General features: G+C 45.5%; 1 protein-coding gene across 1 annotated transcript in view; it reads right to left on the bottom strand.

Annotated features, from left to right (window-relative positions):
- Positions 1–19,932, bottom strand: part of LOC132460305 (fibulin-2-like) — a 21,567-nt gene extending 1,635 nt beyond the window's left edge. Inside the window, exons 1-9 of the mRNA XM_060055328.1 lie at positions 19,695–19,932; positions 16,874–18,331; positions 9,521–9,635; positions 8,976–9,099; positions 6,448–6,655; positions 5,348–5,617; positions 4,271–4,408; positions 3,472–3,573; positions 5–37 (exon numbers count right to left, since the gene is read on the bottom strand). Coding sequence (XP_059911311.1) covers positions 5–37; positions 3,472–3,573; positions 4,271–4,408; positions 5,348–5,617; positions 6,448–6,655; positions 8,976–9,099; positions 9,521–9,635; positions 16,874–18,239 — 2,356 coding nt within the window. The 5' untranslated portion in view covers positions 18,240–18,331; positions 19,695–19,932. The remainder of the gene's footprint in view (positions 1–4; positions 38–3,471; positions 3,574–4,270; positions 4,409–5,347; positions 5,618–6,447; positions 6,656–8,975; positions 9,100–9,520; positions 9,636–16,873; positions 18,332–19,694) is intronic.
- Between the last annotated feature and the right edge of the window lie 579 nt (positions 19,933–20,511).

Here is a 20,511-nt window from a genome sequence, read left to right as displayed (position 1 = left end):
CCGCAGGTATGGCTCTGCACCAAGCACTCGTTGACATCTGCAGAGGATGAGAAGGAGAAGGTGGAAAGAATAGGCAGTTTACAAAACGCTACATGTTTTGTATTCCTCATTCAACTGTGTGCATTCAGTTAATTGTGTGATCTTCATCTGTGTAATTCTGTTCAGTCTGCTGTGTCTGTGGCGGTTGTGTTTATATGGATGTTGCCGGCGTCGTCAGTAATTACTTTTAGTCACCACTGGATGGCACTGTGGACAAATAGGAAATCAGGCCAACCATCTGAAATGCTATATCTATACATTCATCTAATATTTACCCCTCCTTTATTTCTCTGAATATCCCAAGTAGTAATCAACACATATTTGGAAACAATTGCCAAAGCTATACTCATCAGGTCTTTTTACACTCAAAAACCCTCAAAAACAACAAAAAACAATTTTTTGGTACACTTGTATCTTTGAACGAACTGTATGTGCTGTGTGTGCGTGTGTGTGCGTGTGTGTGCGTGTGTGTGTGTGTGTGTGAGTGTGTATGTCTTTGTGAGTGTGTGCATGTGTGTGCGCACGCGAGACAGCACATTATGGAACATTAGCCTAAAGACTTCCGCGACAATTTTCTGCAAGGGAGATTCCCTGACTGTCAATCAGCCTGCAGAATCGGCTGTCATATCAAAAACCAAACACATAATCAAGTTGCAAACAACCCTGTGGTGAGAGAGGCGCAGTGTTTGTTTGTGTCTATGTGTGTCTATGATCACATGTGTGTTTGTGCACTTTCACTTGTGTGTCTGGGCGTGTTCACAAATGACGCTCTTGTGGATGTACATCAGACTGATGTACATCAGATGATGAGTGTGTATGCATGTGTGTGTGTGTGTGTGTGTGTGTGTGTGTGTGTGTGTGTGTGTGTGTGTGTGTGTGTGTGTGTGTGTGTGTGTGTGTGTGTGTGTGTGTGTGTGTGTGTGTGTGTGTGTGTGTGTATATATTATATATATAGTTATATATATATATATATTATATATGTACTGTGCTGTCTTTATGGACCTTCCTGTGTCTTGAATAAAAAGTTGATTGATTGATTGTGTGTATTGCGTGTGTGTGTGTTGACTTCTTGTGGGACTTAGGTCATGCAAGAATTCACAGACACACACACACACAGACACACACACACACACACACACACACACACACACACACACACACACACACACACACACACACACACACACACACACACACACACACACACACACACTGGGGCACAGGGAGATGGAAGCAAGGTGAAGACTGACAGCCTTGAAATGCAGAGCCCAACATGGGAGGATGTGGGGGAGGAGGAGGAGGTGGAGGAGGAGGAAGATAGTGATGAAGAGGATGAGGAAGAAGAGGAGTTGGATGTGGGAGGAGGAGGGGGCGGAGCAGCAGGAGGAAAGGCGCAAGAGGAGAAGGATGCGGGAGAGGCAATAGATATTGATGGAGAGGAGGATGGGCTAGGGGAATGAGGGAGGATGCGGAGTAGAAGACAGGGTATGGGAGAGAGAGAGATTAGAAGCTGTCTGACTCCATTGTGGAGGAAATGGCAACTGATAAATCAGAGGGGAGTCGAGCTTCTCAAAGGAGCCTTTGCGTCGAAGCCATTAAGCCATTACGGCTCAGTCCTTACCGCGACCCAGGTTTGATTCCTGCCCGCTGTCATTTGCTGCACATCCTCCCCCCTCTCTCCCATATCTTCCTGTCTAACTCTCACTGTATCTTTCATGAATAAAGCATCAAAAGGTGCCCTGCGTCAAAAGGTCAGGGAGATCAAACTAGAAATGTCAGCCTGCTGTTTGAAGCATTGGGGCCAAGACTAGTCAGTTCAGTAATAACAATTGATTGAATGGACAATTATTTTTTTATTTTTTAACAATTTTTTTTTTTTAAAAAGAGGTTGAAATGGAGGAGGAGGGGAGGGGGGGGGGGGAAGCGGATCCCTGGACTAGTATAGGTTAATCTTCCAGGGTCAAAAGAGTGTTATTGTATCTTTTGGTGAGATCCAAGAAGGGAGCAGTTAAAGTCCCTCCTTACTCAAACAGTAGAATAGGTGGCATTCATCTAATGGGACTCTAAAGGGAACCATTCATCTAATGGGATACTCTATTGCCACTGATTGCCTGCAGAGGCAACCATTATGAGCATTATTATTAAATGCATTACATCGCCTCTTGATTGAGCATTCTTCCAGTCCACAAACAGCTGTAGACGAGCTTCATTCCCCATGGCAAGAAGTCATAAGCACTGTCATCCCTCCCATCTGACTGCAGTGGTAAACACTGCAGGCCTCAAACTTTATCTATAAAACTACAGATGCCGAGGAAGACCTCGCTGTACACCGAAGGAGGGGCGGGGGGGCAAACAACTTATCATGAGCCTCACCCTAAGGAGCTCGCCTTCTGGGTGTCACTCAACCTTTAGCGGAGAGACAAAGCTCCTAGTCTCCTTGTTGTTGTTGTTGTTGTTGTTGTTGTTTATGTGCTGAATGCTAGCTGCAAGACAACACAGGCGCAGGGAAGATTCCGGCTCTCCAGCGGTGAGCGGTGAGCTTGTGAAATAACGTTGTCACTATTAATTGAAGGCGTCTCGTCTGTTATAGGGGCTCCCAAGGGTGGCAGATTAGATTGTTCATCCAAATATCCCAACAATGCGATTACCTCACCGCCTTCAAACTAAAGCCGTTTCTCGCCAACGCACTTGGATTTTGTCAAACTTTTTTTTCAAGTTTACTCAGATCCTCATAAACTCTGGTCATTATCGTTGGCAAATATCATCAGTTTTGCCGGATGACACGGAAAGGATCACAATGTTTTTTTATTCACCATTTTCAAAATTATCATATATTTCAAATTTCATGCCTGGGTGAAGGAAAGTAAGCGGTTTATTCAATGTGTTTATGCAGCTAAAGCTGAGCGTTAAGATTTGAGGCTTTGGGATAATAACTAATTCATATTGTAGCGATGGAAAAGTAGTGTGACACAATATCAGACTTAAATGAAACCAACAGAGGGTTAGAAGAATGATAACTAGGTATAGGCTAAACTGATTTATTAATTTGGAATTATGCAAACTCTATTCACTTCCAAGTAGTCAACCATCAGGTGATGAAATTCAAGTTAAAGTTGTGTGTCCAGCCAATTGGAAGATGTACAATATAAAGGGCTGCCCACTGCCGCTGCTGCAGCTAGTGGGGAGTTAAATGTGGTGAACACATATTGTTGTGTAGCATTGTGTGTTTGCAATGACAATAATGGTTAACTAGTAACAGACATGTTTCTGCCAAGGATTATACACTAGACTGGAACCAGACAGAGTCAGAGTTTGAAATTGTCAGATATTCTGACCTCCAGCTGTGTGTTCTGGCAAAAATCAAGTGCATTGATGCAATCATTGTTATTAATTATATATAGCGTGTCCAGCATCGTGTTTCCTAATCCTCACCTTCACAAGAGTACCCATCAGCCCTCAGTGAGAAGCCCCGACCACAGGAGCACTGCACCCGTCCTCCCACTGGGCGGCACTGCTGAGCACAGGGGTTATGTCCTGACAAACAACAACACACACAGGTAGTTAGACGAAGGCTGCAACAAACTTCTCTCTGCCAGGGCTTCCCATGGCAGGATTCAGGGTCGGACTCATGTTTTGAGAGATAGGCGGCCATCATTCTGTGTGTGTGTGTGTGTGTGTGTGTGTGTGTGTGTGTGTGTGTGTGTGTGTGTGTGTGTGTGTGTGTGTGTTTGTATGCAAGATAAACAAGTTATTGTACCGCAGTATAAAGCTCACTTCCTGTTTTCGGATCGGATCCTGACCTGGTGCCATTCTATTTCCTATTTCCATCCCCGAGTTTTTGGCAAACAAGTCAGACACAACAACAACAAAATACCATCTCGGCGAGAGTGGCGGGATGCATTCGGGACAACAAAGCGATCTTTGATACCATCCTACCTGCTTGGGTCTGGCCTTTGCAAAACAATTACAAGCCGGGGGAAAAACAAACACACCGGCGAGGTTTAAAATAATGACATGCCTATCCATGCTGGAGGCACTGGGGCCACCTCAGTTCTCTGTGTCATTTTCCCGCCGTTAGATTCCCCTTGCAGGCCGCTGATTAAAGACATGGGGATGAGCGAGAGTGCCGTCGTTTGTGATCTTCCGACACTCTGAGACTCCGTCATTTCCGCACCCACCCAACCCACATCCCCTCATCACACCTTCTGCCCGGAGACTGATGTGGTCTCACCTTCGCAGGGGTTGAGCAGGGCTTGGGTGGGGGTGCTGGGAGGAGGAGGAGGAGGAGGAGGAGGTGGGGTTGTAGTTGGCTCCTCCACACCTCCTGCTGTGGCTTTGTGATGCTCCTCCAAGCCGTTCTCCTCACGCTCTGCGGGATCAGAAGTGAATCCACTCATCATGAGGGAGCGAGTAATTACACTGCAATCACTGAGTCTGACTCTCTCTCTCTCCTCACTCCCCCTCTCTTCTCCCCTCCCTCCCCACCTTTCTGTCTGTTTCCGTCGTTTTTGTTTAAACATTGTGCAATGCCTTGCAATGCAATGTGTGTGTTTTTGGCGGTTGGGGTTGTAGGTGAAAAGTTGTGACAGCGGTAGAGTCGGGACAGGGGAAAGAAAGGAAAACATTGCCCGAGGACAAACATTTATTGGTGAGCCTCACCGCTCGCTTTTAATTTGCTAGGGTTTGAGCTCTGACATTAGCATCCTGTTGAGGCTTGCGGCAGTTAGATCTGCCATTAAATAAAGCCGGCTGGGTCACAGTTAGTGCAAGATTTCATTCAGCACCTCTTTAAAGTTACACCTTTTACATAGACCCTGTATAATATTTATCTATCAGGTGTCTCTTGTAAAAGAGGCGATGAATCTAAGTTTGATTTCTAAATGTGTTTCTTTGTCTCCAATCGCACGAGATTGATGGAACAACAAGACGTCACTGTCAGCTCAGGAAATAAATGGCAGGGTGCGATTAGAATAACTATTATTAGACAGAGTCCGTGCAGGCAGGAAGGAACGCTGTGCCCCAGCAGAAAAAGAATACACTGGGAACATGTGGACAAATATAGACAAACAGGAGAACTTCCTGCCAGGAATGTACACAACTTTTTGTCATGGAAATGTGCATGAACGACAAAAGCTTCACATGTGCCACGGTCAGATAGCGTCGGGACATGTTTTTTTTATTCATACCGCAAATCAATGAATATTATGTACATACCCTACACATTAAGAGTTGGATACACCTCACCCCATGTGTATTTTCAAATCTGTCTACAAATATAAGTAGGTCATATCATACGTCCTGGTCATACCCGGTTTACACGTGTTGTCCTGCTGCAGCGAGAAGCCAGCGAAGCATTCACATCTGAAGGAGCCGGGCGTGTTGACGCAGCGCTGCGGACAGAGGCTGTCCTGGTACACCGCACACTCGTCCATGTCCTCCACCTGGAACGGGTGCTCCACCTGGAAGGGACCCTCCGCCGTGTTCTCCTCGTCCCGCACCCCCTGCCGCTGCTCCTCCTCCTCCTCCTCCTCCTCCTTACTGATGGAGAAGGCCTCCTTCGGGAAGGGGCTGTCCGACACTGGAGGAACAGAGCAGCAGGACGGTCGTCGACATGCAGTTACAGCCTCAGCCAACTTGATCAGCATCTCATCCGTGTCCCTAGTGCTTTGTGCAAGGCACTGTGTCAAAGGGCCACCAGGATCTTCCTTCAATTGTGGCAAAGCAATTTAGTACAAAGTAGAAACAAATGGGGTTTAGGGCTTTTCAGAGTTAAGAATCCAAATAGGCCTGCAGCAATAATGTACTGCACTGCAGGGGGAGAAGCAATGGGAACTTTTAAATGAGAGATTTGAACTTTAATAAACTCTGCCTCAGCAGGCCGCTTAGGTGAACCATTTGTCAGATATGTAACCAAATAATGGTCTTTCCCTGTAGCAGCAGAAAAACAAATTAATTATATTGTGTGTAATTTAGATTTGTTTGTGTTTGTGTGTGTGTGATTGTCTTTGCGTGTAGATGTTTCTGTGCGTGTATTTGTGTATCTGTGTGTGTGTGTGTGTGTGTGTGTGTGTGTGTGTGTGGGCATCTGTGTGTGTGTGTGTGTGTGTGTGTGTGTGTGTGCGTGTATGTGTGCGTGTGTGCATGCATGAATCAATGTCTGTGTGTATGTATGTTTGTATGTATACATACATATGTAGGTGTGTGTCCAACAGTATGGATGTATGTATACAACAGTATGTATTAGTGTGTGTGTGTGTGTGTGTGTGTGTGTGTGTGTGTGTGTGTGTGTGTGTGTGTGTGTGTGTGTGTGTGTGTGTGTGTGTGTGTGTGTGTGTGTGTGTGTGTGTGTGTGTGTGTGTGTGCGTGCGTGTGTGTGTGTTGCGTACAGCACATCCGTGTCTAAGGCACCTTTATTGGGCAGGGGCGTGGGGTCCAGAAGGGGCCTCTCCCTGACGGGGCGCCAGCCTCCGTCCGCTCCTCCACCCTGCGCTCCGGCCTCCGCCCGGCAGCAGGTGAGGAGGCTCTGTCTGCAGCGGGGCCCCAGGTACGGGGGGGCCTCACAGCGCTGGCCCTCGCTGAGCAGGCGCAGGCCCAGGGAGCAGCAGCCGCAGCACTCCTACAGGGCCGACAGGGACGTCAGCACCCCACCACACTCGGACCGGGGAGACAGGAGGACCCCTACTCTGTTGGAGGGACTGGCTGTGTGTGAGGAGGTGTGGGACTCCGCAGAGGAGTAACGGAGAAAGTCTTGGGCTGTGTAGCCCCCCTGGTGTGCTCAGCAAGGAACCCCCGCAGATGAGGTAGGAAAGCAAATAAACCGACTGCCAACATGTGTGTGTGTGTGTGTGTGTGTGTGTGTGTGTGTTTTTTTGTGTGAATGTGTTTGTGTGTGTATGTCCGTGCGTGTGTGTGTGTGTGTGTGTGTGTGTGTGTGTGTGTGTGTGTGTGTGTGTGTGTGTGTGTGTGTGTGTGTGTGTGTGTGTGTGTGTGTGTGTATGCGTGTGTGTGTGTGTGTGTGTGTGTGAAGGTGTGTGCGTGCGTGTGCATGTGTGTGCTCTGGACTAGCAGTACTTTAAGCTGTTGGATTTGGACAGTCACTTAAAGGTAATTATCCGACTTGAGACTGTAATGACCTTTTGGGCCAAGGGGGTAAGTGTATAAGCCTTTAATACCCAGATTGGATGGAAGACGATTGGAGCGGGGAAATGTTGGCTGATGCTCATGAAATCTAGTCATCACACACACGACCAGGCCTCACTGACCCCCAGTCGCCATGACTATCACTTCCACCATTATACTGATGTCACACACACACACACACACACACACACACACCCTTCAGACTTTGACACTCTGTTGAGCACGCGTTTAAACACATCTGCGGTCTATTATTGCAGTGAAACTCCAAAAGGCAGAGGAAACCTTTGTCCGTACTTGGCTCCGAAGCGCCTCTGCCTAGTAGATTTAATAGGATAATTTGATCAGAGGAGACACGGGCTCAGCTGACGCAAGCCCCCGCTCCATAGAACTCAGGCTCTCCTCTGATTACTAATTGTTTGGGACCAGTACTTTGTGCACGTGACTGATTTCTTTTTTCATTCAGCATGACTAATGGAATAATGAAGAGATCGTTTGAAGACTGAATTTGCACTTCGCGAAGAAAAAAGTAACTCTTCTCTCAAGTTTAAAGTTCAATTATTTATTTTTTTCAGTCATCCTACCCAGTTCAGGCTGTGGCCGAGGGGCAGATAGGGGCAGACATCGACGCTTGAAGGGGCTTGAGCCCCGGCTCTTCTTTCTTCTTAATTATAACTGCCCTTTTTTCTTGCCTGTTTTAAATTATTTTATACATCTGTATATGTATTTATCTATGTGTGCTGCCTGGTTGCTATGTACCCTGGTGGCCTGCCCACCTGGTAACTTGCCCACCTGGATGAATGATACACAGTCTGGGCTCCCTGACCGAGGAAGGAGAAGGAGTTCACCCGACAGACCTACCTTCACTAATAATGAACCTGGCTTGGACTCTGTCTGCCCTCGTGTTCAGCTCCCTCCCCATGCACATCATCCTGAATCACATTCTACTTGCAAACCTTCATGTACAAGTAAAACACAATTTGAGTTCAGTAGTTTGGCTCATCTACCAAGTCCACAGGTGCATTATCATTTTTAGATTAAAAGTGGATGAATGAACCCACTGTTAGAAAGGCTACATTAAGTTTTTCCTGTTATACGCTTCAATGCTATTGGATAATTGATTGACTGACTTGGTTTCATTCTTCTTTCTTTCGGGTGTTCTAATAAAATATGACTGTTATCATGATTATTTTGTCTCAATGTCATTGGCTCTTTCAGAGTGTTCAGGAATGATGAAATAATGTGCTTGGTATATATTATACATTTTTGATATGAAGCTAGGTTTGGTACATATTACACATTCGTATTCCAATCTATTAAATGTATTTCTTAACAATTTAAATGTTGTCTTTGTACTTTTCTACTGTGTACTGTTAAAATAGCATTTGGTTTATTGTAGGGTGTTAGGGGTGTGAAGTTAAGCATTGCATGGCCCAAGCAGACAACAGAGGAAGGTATTGCTTTGAACAAATGGGAGATCCTCTTTTACCATCCTTTATCCACAAATTAAGCATCATACGCTGGTATTTTGATTGGTTGTCTATGGCACAAGTCTAGGTAAGGGTTGAACTGGTAAGCTAATAGGCAGTGGGGATTAACTGAAATACTTAATGCAACCAAAGCCATGGATCACATGTCAATCAATTTCAAAATCAATCCATATAGCAGTGTCAAAAAGCAGGCCTACTCACGCCATGCATATTAAAGCACACACCATTCTCAGATATCGAGGCCCCCCGTCCCTAGGGAAGCCCGGGCATGCTGCTGCCCATGAGCGGCCAGTTCTTAGTGATACTAACCGTGTAGGCGTCCCCTCCACATTCATCACTGTCCTCACACACGGCTCCGCTTGTGGCTGCGGTGAGACCGGCCAAGCATCGCTGCTGCCTCAGAGCACCCAGACAGCATTGTTTCTGGGCCGTTCTGACAGAACAAAGCACACACAGGGGAAACAGTGGGTTGAAAGAACAGTAGATAAATACACTTTCATGCTCTCAGAAGTCGAAAGATAAATCATTTATACTTTGGAATGTATTTAAATCTGTGTGAAGTTGAATCTGAAAATGCGGTTCGTATTCGACTGTTGAAGGCCTGAGGGCTCGACTATATTACAGTCAAAGCATTGAGGATCCCTCAGACAATTGAGGTGATGAGGGATTACAGTGAGAGACCGTCATGATGTAAATCCTGGCCATTATTAACTTAATAACAAAACTAGTTAAAAGCCTGGAGCTTAGACCCAGGCACAAGCATTACTGCGACATATCTTTTCTTTGGCCAATTGCAAAACTAGGTGCAGTTTACATTATTGTGCCTAATGATGGAAGTTCTTCAACGACATTACCGACAGATGGAGTGCCTTTCCTCTCTGGGGAGCTCCATGGCGAGGCAGTGACCATTAGCTGTGGCCCATTTCTCCCCCGTTTCACAGCACACCCTCAACAGCTCCGCGGCCGACACTGTATCCAAAACGCAAACAAAAACAACCAAATGAGACCAATCCATCTGAGCACAGTCACAGTCTCCGGAGAATTCAACGTTGACCCAGAAGTGTGTCTTGATTAACGCACACTTAACAAAACAGTGTACAATGGGATTGCTGGGTAAGGCTGTAGAGCAGGAAGAACAGCCTGAGATATGAAAGGAGTTGACAGAGATGGATAACGGCATCTTTGACAACGGCTGACTCTATCTCAGCCGTGATGAGGCGTATACTCTCCTCTTTAAAAACACTTTTACAGTATTGAATTAGCCCCACTTCACAAAAGACAAGACTCTGTTGTATTTTTAATTATGATGATTGGGAGGGGGAGAAGGAGGATTTATTTGAAGTAACCAAATAGCTATTTTGAAGTAACAATTTAGTTATTTTGCAGATGTTTTGTATCCAAAGCGACCTACACTGAATTTAGATGCAGGTCATTAAGGAGCAGATAGGGCTCAGACAGCTTGCTCCAGGGCGTCTACAGGTAGACTGCAGTCAATAGGGTTTAACTCAGAAGCTTTTCTAGCAAATGAGAAAGAGAATCTGTCTCACTTTTTCCCAAGCAAATCCAGGAACAAACAGTAGAAAACCGAAGAGGAGAAAACTATGTTGAGAAATATGCTGGGGACCTCACAGGGTAAAGTCACAGGTCACTGCATTCCACTACATTGATTTGTGGCTCTTGACCTAGAGAAAACTCAGGAAACAAATGGAAACTAATGGAATTTGCTGTCACTCCAGTCATGATGTATTATACATGTAAGGCAAGGGTCAAGACTCATAATTGACTCTTGACTGTAAAGTAAAACTAACCACTTGAGAGTTCTGTTCTATTCTGTTCTGGCTTTATAAATTTTTTTATTAACTATGAAGGTGACTCAAAGTTATGATCATAAATGATTAGATTCCCACATATATTATAAAAAGATGTCGTTAACCATGTTGGGGCGTTTTTCTGTTAAAAGCTTTTTAGCATATATACAGTACAGTGCGTTGAAGAACATAATTTGTTTGCAATACAGCCAAACTTGTTTGTTGTGGTTTTTAAGTCATTTGAAGTCGGCAATCAAAGGCATAATTAGAGATGAAATAAGGAGAGGGCTGGATGATGATGAATGGAAATTGAAGAAGGAAAATCCATCTCTTTAAAAGGTCACCACAAAAACTTAGAGGAAGATGCAGAGTCTTTGAGGTCACGAGGCACTTAAACTTTAAAACCACCTGTGCTTAACACGTCTTTACCATGCCATGTTCTTTGTGTTGTGTAAATCCGTCAAGCACTGTCCTCTCTCTCTCTCTCTCTCTCTCTCTCTCTCTCTCTCTCTCTCTCTCTCTCTCTCTCTCTCTCTCTCTCTCTCTCTATCTCTCTCTCTTTCTCTCTCATACCTTTTTCCAGGGCCTCTCCAAGGAAGTTCCTACAGATTGCAAGCCTTGACTGCCGCACAATACATAATTTATAGGTGCAGGAATGGCTTGAGAACATTTGAAAGCTCAAAAGGCGCAATGACGCTTTGATGCGTAGAAATCTGTCCCAGTCAGGCAGTTAAACAAGTCTCTTTGAACCCTTGGATGAGTACGTCAGTGTTATCATAAGACAAATAACACAATTATTCATCCTCCTTCGTTTGCGCCCCTATTCATTTTCTCCAGGTGGATTCGGCGCTCCCTCATTGTGTGACACTCGTTAATTTGCCCCATGTGTGGATCCAGATGGCAGCGTAAGGACGAGGTCAGTAACGCGATCCAACAGAGATGAGGTGGGGGGGGGGGGGATATGAATGAATTCTCAGAAGGGAGTTGAAACGTTTAGAATTTAAAAAACGTTATATGACATGAAGTATCAAGGTCCTCAAGACATTAATAAAGGACTTCCGAACTGATAAATCTGCCAAGCACATCCGACCCCGTGTCATGTGGTTGGCAGGCCTCGTAATTTAGCCAGAACAACACACTTGCTCTCAGAGAAGTGTAATAATTAGCCGAGCTGATCCATCATGGTGTGTGAAAGGGGGTGGAGGGAGGGGGCATATCTCTCTCTCTCTCTCTCTCTCTCTCTCTCTCTCTCTCTCTCTCTCCCTCTCTCTCTCTCTCTCTCTCTCTCTCTCTCTCGCTCTCTCTCTCTCTCTCTCTCTCTCTCTCTCTCTCTCTCTCTCTCTCTCTCTCTTCTCTCTCTCTCTCTCTCTCTCTCTCTCTCTCTCTCCTCTCTCTCTCTCTCTCTCTCTCTCTCTCTCCCTCTCTCTCTCTCTCTCTCTCTCTCTCTCTCTCTCTCTCTCTCTCTCTCTCTCTCTCTCTCTCTCTCTCTCTGTCTCTTGGTCTGTTATTACACCTGCCCGTCCCACTAACATTATCGCCAGACCGTTGCTCCGGTGCACATCCGAAATAAAAGCGAGTGACATCACCTCGCTTGAACAATAAGACGCTAGGCAAACATGAAAAAACACGGGGGCAGCTCTCGACTTGTCAGCGGTGGTTCTGGAAGTGCACACACAGGTGGGCCAAAGCAGAAGAGGCCACCTAGCAGACAGAGAAACAAATAAAACACCTTTGTGTCAACACCAAAAACAACTTGTGTGTGTGTGTTTTGTTGTGTGTGGATGTTTGTTTGTGTGTGCGTGTGTGTTTCTTTGTGTGTTTCTGTTTGTGTATGTCTGTTTCTTTGTGTGTGTGTGTGTGTGTGTGTGTGTGTGTGTGTGTGTGTGTGTGGTGTGTGTGTGTGTGTGTGTGTGTGTGTGTGTGTGTGTGTGTGTGTGTGTGTGTTTCCGTGTGGGGGGTGTGTGTTGGTGTGTGTGTGCGTGTGTTTCTGCTTGTGTGTGTGTGTGTGTATTTGTCTGTGTGTCTGTGTGTGTGTGTTTGAAAGAAAAATAAGCCTGTAGTTATGAGCTCATCACACGATCCAGCAACAGGTCCCCTGCATTCCATTTTTTTCTCTCAATATCATTGGCTCTTAGTTAGGAGTGAAGAGTGGAACTAAAACAGCAGAAACAACAACAAAAAAAACCAAGACTACCTCAGAATGACATGATTAAGGAACCCTTTAATAAGAAATTGTAACGTGTGTTTGTGTGTGTGTGTGTGTGTGTGTGCGTATTCTCTAAAAATGATGTTAACATGTGTGTCAGCTCTCAACACACATCCCACTGTTTTCCCACCATACAACATACATCACACACGTACCACAGTCATCTCTGTGTTACCTAAATCACATGACCAATCCCCCCCCCCCCCCCCCCCCCCCCCCCCCGGCCCCCCATGTCAACAACACGGCTCACATGTTCAGCAGCTGGGTGTGACATCACAGGAGGGGCGCTCTCTTGTCCCCGTGAATTAATTTGGCTAGCACAGCTGACAGGCTTTCAGAGAACACGGCTTTGCAGACTGACTTTGTTCCGTTAGACCAACCTGCCCAAGATGCCCAAGATACCACAACCTCCACCGATTTAGTTAAGCCAGATGGACCTCATAGCCCACCTGGCTTAACTAAATCGGTGGAGGTTGTGGTAAGGTTAATAGCAGTTGTTGGAGCAGAGGTTGGACTCGTTGATGGTTTCTCACAGTAACCTCCAGCCCTGAAATAAGATTTCTTCCTGTGGTTAAATAACCAGGCAATGGAAGAAAGTATAACACACACGGTGCAAGCAGATTGCAGTCGATGATCGCTGGTCTGTTGTGCCCTCACACAGCCAGGCCATATTCACTGTGTTTTCTGAGAGGCGTCTTCACTCCTTATTTGGCAGCAAAATGGATGAGCTTCAGCCAGTTGGATCCCTATTGGCCCATTTCCAAATAAACAACTAACGAGTATTACCGCTACCATCACCATTGACATTAGAACGCCAAAACCCAAAGCAGCATAAATATTATTCGATTTATTTAGCCATTGTAGGAACGACAAAAACGCCACTTCCCGATTTCTTCATCATCACTCCATGGGGATGGCTGATTGGCCAAGCTGCCAGTGTTGACTGTTTTGCTGCGTAGGCAATAAAATAGGAAATTGTCTGCAGTGATGAATCTGTTCACTGACAGATCTTAGAGTTGGAAGGAAAACAAATTAGGGCTGGGTTTGAAAAATCGATCTTCTGATTTAAATCAATCTACATTTGTGTGGTTTGATATTGTTTCCTATAATCAAGAGATCAATCTTTTTCTTTATGGACAGAACAGTGAAAAGAGACAGGAAAGCAGCTTGTAGAAGAGAGAACGACATGCAGCATAAGACGGTGGGAATAGAACCTGGGTCACTACAATACATACATGGTAAACTCAGTAGCAGCCTGTGGGCTGCCCCAGAGATTGAACTTTTAATCTACGCATTTCCCTGTGGATTCTTGAAGCTTGAACCCCGTTAAGTCTCCTGCGGCCGGCCTTTGCTTCTTCAATTTGCAATACAGTGTGAGTACCGCTGTAGTGCAGTCATGTTAGAAATAAAAAGTAAATTAATGTAAATGCCTTGGGGTCAATTCTTAATGTTTATTCAAACAACATTTGCATTGTAATATCGCTAACAACCTCGATATTGAATTGAATCTGATTCGAATTGGCACCTTGTGAATAGGAATCCAATCAATTCAGGAAATCAGTGGCGATAACAAGCAATACAAAAGTATAATCAAACCCAATCGAACAAAATCGCCTGTTCATAAGACTCAGTTGCAAAAACATGATGATAGGTGAAAGGGGTCGATTTCAATAAAAGAGAGCGAGAAAAGCAAACGACTACACTGCTATTCATCACTGCTAAACATTTTCTTTTAGATGTTTTTAATGAGTGGTTTCATGCCTCTGTGTAATTATAAGTATGAGTGATGTGTGATTTGGTTGGTGTACAATTAGAGCATGTCGTGCATGGGAAATATGCCTGTGAACCGCAAGATTCTGCAGATCAACCAGAGTGCGAAACCTCTTTCGAAACCGACATACACATTGCGTTTCCAATCAACTCATTTTCATTCTCAGGAAAATTACACATCTCTTCTTCCCACTCACACAGGCGTGCATGTTGTAACAGTGCTGATGAAAAAAAAAGAAAAAGTTCCCACCTCTACGAACTTCTCCATTTCACATTTCGACTCATACTTTCCGATGAATTCTGAATCAGAGCCATGCATTAGTTTCGCCCTGCGGCACGTCTGTCTTCATTTCCCCGTGTGCATTATTTGTTTCAAGACATAATAGGAGCTCTCGGGCGGGATAGGTTAAGTGGCCCGTGCCAGTTTGACGTGCTTGTTTCTCGAGGATGCACCTCAGCCGTGGGTTCTGGGACAGGAAAGCCAGCGACCTCGCGGGACAGTCTGGTGGTCCTCACGCTGGCTCACGAGGGACCGGCCGGGGAGTGTCTGGCAATCAAGCCACAACAGAGCTCTCATTCATCACATGGGTATTACGCTGCTCCCAGGTAGCCCCCCAGAGAAACACTACACCGCGGCCCGGGCCGTCCATGAGCGAGGCCTGAGGACCCCCCCTCCCCCCTCCCCCCTGTTGAGCACACACACACAGCCTCTGTTGCGGCGAACGCAAGAAAGTCAAACTAGGGCGGACTATTCACTGGGGGGGGGAGGACCAAAAGAATTATACATTTACCCCGAGCTGTGATTCAACACAAAGTGAGCCCGTTTGTTTTCAGATGGTTATAATTGCTTCTTTGCGATGCGTGCCTTCTGCTTTCCTTATTTTGAAGCAGCCTCTGGCATGCATCACTAATTCAATTGATAATAGCCATTAGTCAAGCATCCTCTGCCCCTATACTCTTCCTGCCGTCATTTTAAACATGTCACTGGAAATCCTGGAAATGTTCTCCCTCTAGCCAAGCAACCTTCACCTATGGACCCTAACAACGTCACGTCGCCCAGGGACATGGAGAATAGCCAGACCGGCCTCCAAACACTGGATATACACAGGGAGAATATGAAATAAACAAATCCTTCCACTGAGTCAAAACAAAGCACACACACACAAAAGATTCTAAGGTATTACCCTAATGTGTTGCTGCATGAATTCACAGGCCCTCACAGCTTAACCTGACCTTGGCCTAATACATTGTTCTTAGTCCAAAAATTACCCTAAAGATTCAAATCAGTAATACCATTTGAAAACATTCAAATGTTATGTCATTGAATGTATCTGGCAGACTCTATAGGTATTCCCATAGTAGCTTATCATTGGTACATACATACTCTGCATTCCTATAGAGGCCCGGTGCTGAAAGGAGAGAACAATTCTGACAGGTCTCAACAAAATACATTGAGTAGTAAAAGAGGTGTACTAGATATGGGGTGGACACATCCATAGATTACAGCATGCTGCACAACCTGCTATTAGCACACATGTTAAACAGCAATAAGATGGATCTGCTTGAGTTCCAGGTTTGTTTACCCCTTTAACAAACCGTATTGACCCTTCGAACAGCATAGCAAGGCACTCTTGGCAAGGGGAAATTTGGACGACAAACACTTTGTAGGCTATGGTTATGTTAAATACACAACTTGTACAACAAATATCCGTAGATCGTATTTGAAACTTTACTGGACCCAAAGTCACAGAAAATCTCTACCTGAACTCTAAAAAACATGAAAAATGTTGTGTCCATAGTTTTCAATAAGGTTTAATCTGTGTGTCATCTCCCTTTTCATCTGTGCAACCTTCTCATACTCTGCATTCCATCTCAGGAGTCCTCAATAGAAGGTTTTGTGCACTGAAGGGAATAGATTTTGATCGGTAAATATGAAGGGTGCAAACACAGTGCATGAACATGGACTGCCATCAGCATGAGGGTGGAAGGCAACATGGTCGCTCATTGGACTAAAAGGTCTATATCATCTCCAACAAAGGCACCGAGTGTACGCATCTTTGTGTTTCCTGAGCTCTTCTGAGAAGGGTAGATAGATGCTATCGAGGGAACTTACACTCTCAATGAACCACTGCTTTTACTGGATGGATGCCAGTTGGAGCACAGGGATCATGAATCCCCTGTCCAAACACAGGATGTCAGTGAATAAGAGGAAGATGTTCTCTGATAAAGTGCCTTCGTCATCACATAAATGTCACACAAATCATCACATAGTAAGCCGAGATTATCCATTTGGGTTCAGACATTTTGTAAACAATTATATGATGGATTTTATCCAGTATAAGGCCGATGGTAATATAAAAGTAATAAAGAGTCTTACGCTGCCCATTGCAAAAGGTGAAATGAGGAATAAACGGCCTGCTTACCATCTGTTTCTCCCTCTGCAGTCTGAGAATGGTAATTGAGGAGCGTCTGGGCCTGTCTCCTTGGCTTATCTCCCTCCTCCCTCCTCCTGACCGGTGCCCTTCTGGTGGGACTCCACTGGACCGTCGGATGTGGGCGCTGCTCCCCCCCAACGGCCTCCGTTGGTCCCTCATGGCCTTGAGCATGTGAAGAAACATGGCGGCTAGAGTTGTCGCTCTGCCTGTGCCTGTGATGGCCGCCGAGTCTGCCTTCTTTATCAGAAGCGGCAGAGAACGCCGGCGTGTCCTTTGACGTGTTCGGCGCCACCCTTTCCCGGTCTCCGTCCTGACGCCGAGCGGTCTTCCCAGGGGCTTCCTGTTGCGGCGTGGGACTCTCCGTGGTCCCGCTCTGCGTGGTGGCGGCCATGCCCGCCGAGGTTATCGTTTCACTGCGAGCTCCCGCGGTAGGCTGTTCAGTGTACTGTCGCAGCAGCTGATGGCGAACCTTGACCTGATAGTTCCTCTCCTGGTCCAGACTTCCCGGTGTCTCTCCGGGCTCCTCTCTCCTCCTGTCATCACGGGAGGTGGAGGAAACGAAGCTGGCTTCCGGGTGTGCTAGTGGGGATGCGATAGATTTGAGGATTTGGTCCCGTTCCAGCGGCAGGGAAGAGGTGGGTTCTGTCAAGGTATAGTCATACTCGTCTGTGCCAAAAGCGGGCGGGTCCTGCTTATACAGAGGCAGAGTGTCGCCAAGCGGCAACTTTGAAAAGGGCTCCCGAGGTCGGGTCTGTGTGTTGTCTGGCAGGTGACTGACACCTCGTAAAGGCTCATTGTTCTCCGTTGGAGGGGTCAGCATTGTTTTTTTACTACCTTGCGGATTACACCCAGGAACGGGTGAACACACCAGGTGGCCTCCATCGTTAGGGCAGTAGCACATCTGGCACGGGTCCATATGGAACCTGTGGCCGGCCTTGTACTTGTCGTTGCCATGGACACACCCAATCCTCCCACATTGCGGACAACCGTCTGCAGGCTGTCTTATATCAATGCAGTTAGAGGGAAGGTCTGGGCATGGGATGAACTGACAGCTGATCCTCCCTCCTCCGCGGGGACAGGAGCACTCGGTGCTCCCAAAGTCCACAAAGTAGGACTCTCCCTGGGGAACTTTCCCCTTGCGGAAGCCTGCGTTGACGCAGTCATAGTACTGGTACCCCTCACAGGTGCATCCCTTGTGAACGCATGTGGCACAGCACGCACCCACCTCCAGCACTTCCTCAATGCAATTCTGCAGAGCGGGACAGTCCACGCGGGTGCAGTCCTTTTGGCTCAGGGATATATCCAGGTATAATATCACGTAAGATAAACACAATGCCACTCTCTGAATGTCCATTTTTTCACAGGAACCTTTTAAAAAACAATTCAACGCCACCTTTTAACGGAACAGAAGTCCTCCGTTACGCTATCCGATGTATAACTGCACTCCTGTGTAAGTGAAATGAAGCATACACATTGTCATTCAACCTGCAACAAACGTTTTCAACAAACTTTCAGTGAATTCAAGCCATGGTTTATATTAAAAGCACATGGAATTTTGGGCAGCATGGAAATCGATATAAACATGATTCAATATTTAGAGTGCAGGACTAATGTAGAAAAAGGCCCATGGGTGTGTCCGTTTCTCCTGGTTTCCCCACTACATAGAACACACTGTGCGGAGGATCTGTTGCAGATCGGAGATCATGTAGTGTAATGAGTCCACTTGGAATAAATCTCCTTGTAGGCAGATGACAAGACATTTTAGGCAGTTGTAGTTGAGGTTTAACCAATGTTTATTTGAACAATGAGGTCCTAGAGACCGGGAAGGAGCAATAAAAGCATCAAACATAATCTGAACCGTCTGATCTGTGACTTCAGATGTATGTAATGGATAGACAAGGTGTTTTCTGTTTCTCTTTCCTCCGCTCTCTGGCCTGCGATTATCGTTGATCACAAGACGTTATGTCACTGCATGCCTTTTGTAATCTTGTGACTCCACTAAGTCATCCAAATATTTCACCACGCAATTACCTTGTATCATTATTACAAGTGTAGTGCAGAGCATCTCTACATGAATTAGCATTGTTACTTTCCAGCAGCTGTTGCGTTTCCCTGTCAAATGCCAGTGCAGATATTGGACTGTGAACGATGTTGACATTGTACACATATCTTTTTCACTAGACATCTTCTAAGCTCTTTGTTTACCTCAGTGTGTGGCAAAACCTGTGTCAACGTGTCTACAAATACTCCAACTCCAACTGCTCATCAATACAAAGTACTTTTTTTAGCATAATATTAAAAAAAAACGTTCAGACATAGTTCATTTTCAGCATTAGGTATTCTATAATAAACAATGGTATATCATATGGCTGCATGCATCCCTGATATGAGGTATAATATTGTTTAACGTTGATTTCATACAATTGCTGCATATCAAAAACATACATTGCTGAAACTTTTAGTGAAGAGGGCAAAAACAATATAAAGGCAAAAGGCATGCGTGGTTATAACAAAATAAAGCTGAATAAAGTTTAATGACGGCATTAAATAACGTTTAAATGTAATAACGGTCTACTACTCATATCAGTAGCCTACATTTACCATAAGAGCAAAACTATAACGAACCAGACATTAAATCGGAACGGCATCATTGATTTGTGACCAGATGTCGGTTCTACTTTTGCAAATGCTGGCCTCAACGCATATTTTTTATGGTCTCGGCAAAGGGATGTTCAATAAAAAAAAACACCGAGATAAAATTTTCTGTGTGACAATTAATTTCACTTTTACAACGATCTTCATTGCTCACCTTTGGTTCCCGAATGATGTTGACGTTGGTCAATCAATGCGCGCCGATTCAAACTTTGAAGCCCAATGTTTCACACTAGTGCGGCGCGGTGTGCAGCAGGGTTGAGTGGAGTGGAGTTGACTGCTGGAGCTGAGTGCTGCTCAAGAGTACATTAGTGCTACCGCGACCGCTGCTCAGTGGGGGGGCGGGACAACCCTTTCCCTTTGAATTAACCTCGTTCCCAGGCGTTCTCATCCAACAACGGAACGCCTGGGACGTGGATGCTCCAAATGAGCGTTATTTGCAAGAGAGAAAGTGGGCTGGACTTTCAGTAACGAGAGAAAGGGAGAGAGAGGGAAGAGAGGCAGAGAAAGGGAGAGAGAGGGAAAGAGAGGGAGAGTTTTTTTTTTTTTTTTTTTTTCTAGTATTAATTCTTGTCATGTTATTAATATTATTGCTCTTTGGACTGTTACAAGCTGATATGAACTAAGAGACCGGAAATTGTGTGGTGGCAAACCAGGATAACGATATAATTGATGCTCCTCCCTCAGCCTGCCGTATGTTCAGGATCCAGGAGAGCATATTGACCAGAATATTAAACCACCCGCTGTGATATCAAGTGTGTGGGCCGGGTACATAAAAGGTTTTACTGCGACATCATGTTATGCCTTGGGGGCATTTTTTATAGATCGTATAACTTTTTATATATTTTATTTATATAGGATCTGAGGCATATCGAATCAATTCAGTTAGTCTGAAAATCACAAGCACACGATGTGTTGTCACAACTGGGCCAACACTGCAACATAGGTCGGCGTCGGTGTAATCCAGAGGTCAC

This window comes from Gadus macrocephalus, chromosome 1 (assembly GCF_031168955.1).
Source record: "Gadus macrocephalus chromosome 1, ASM3116895v1".
NCBI lineage: Eukaryota > Metazoa > Chordata > Actinopteri > Gadiformes > Gadidae > Gadus > Gadus macrocephalus.
This window is presented reverse-complemented; position numbering and strand designations above follow the sequence as displayed.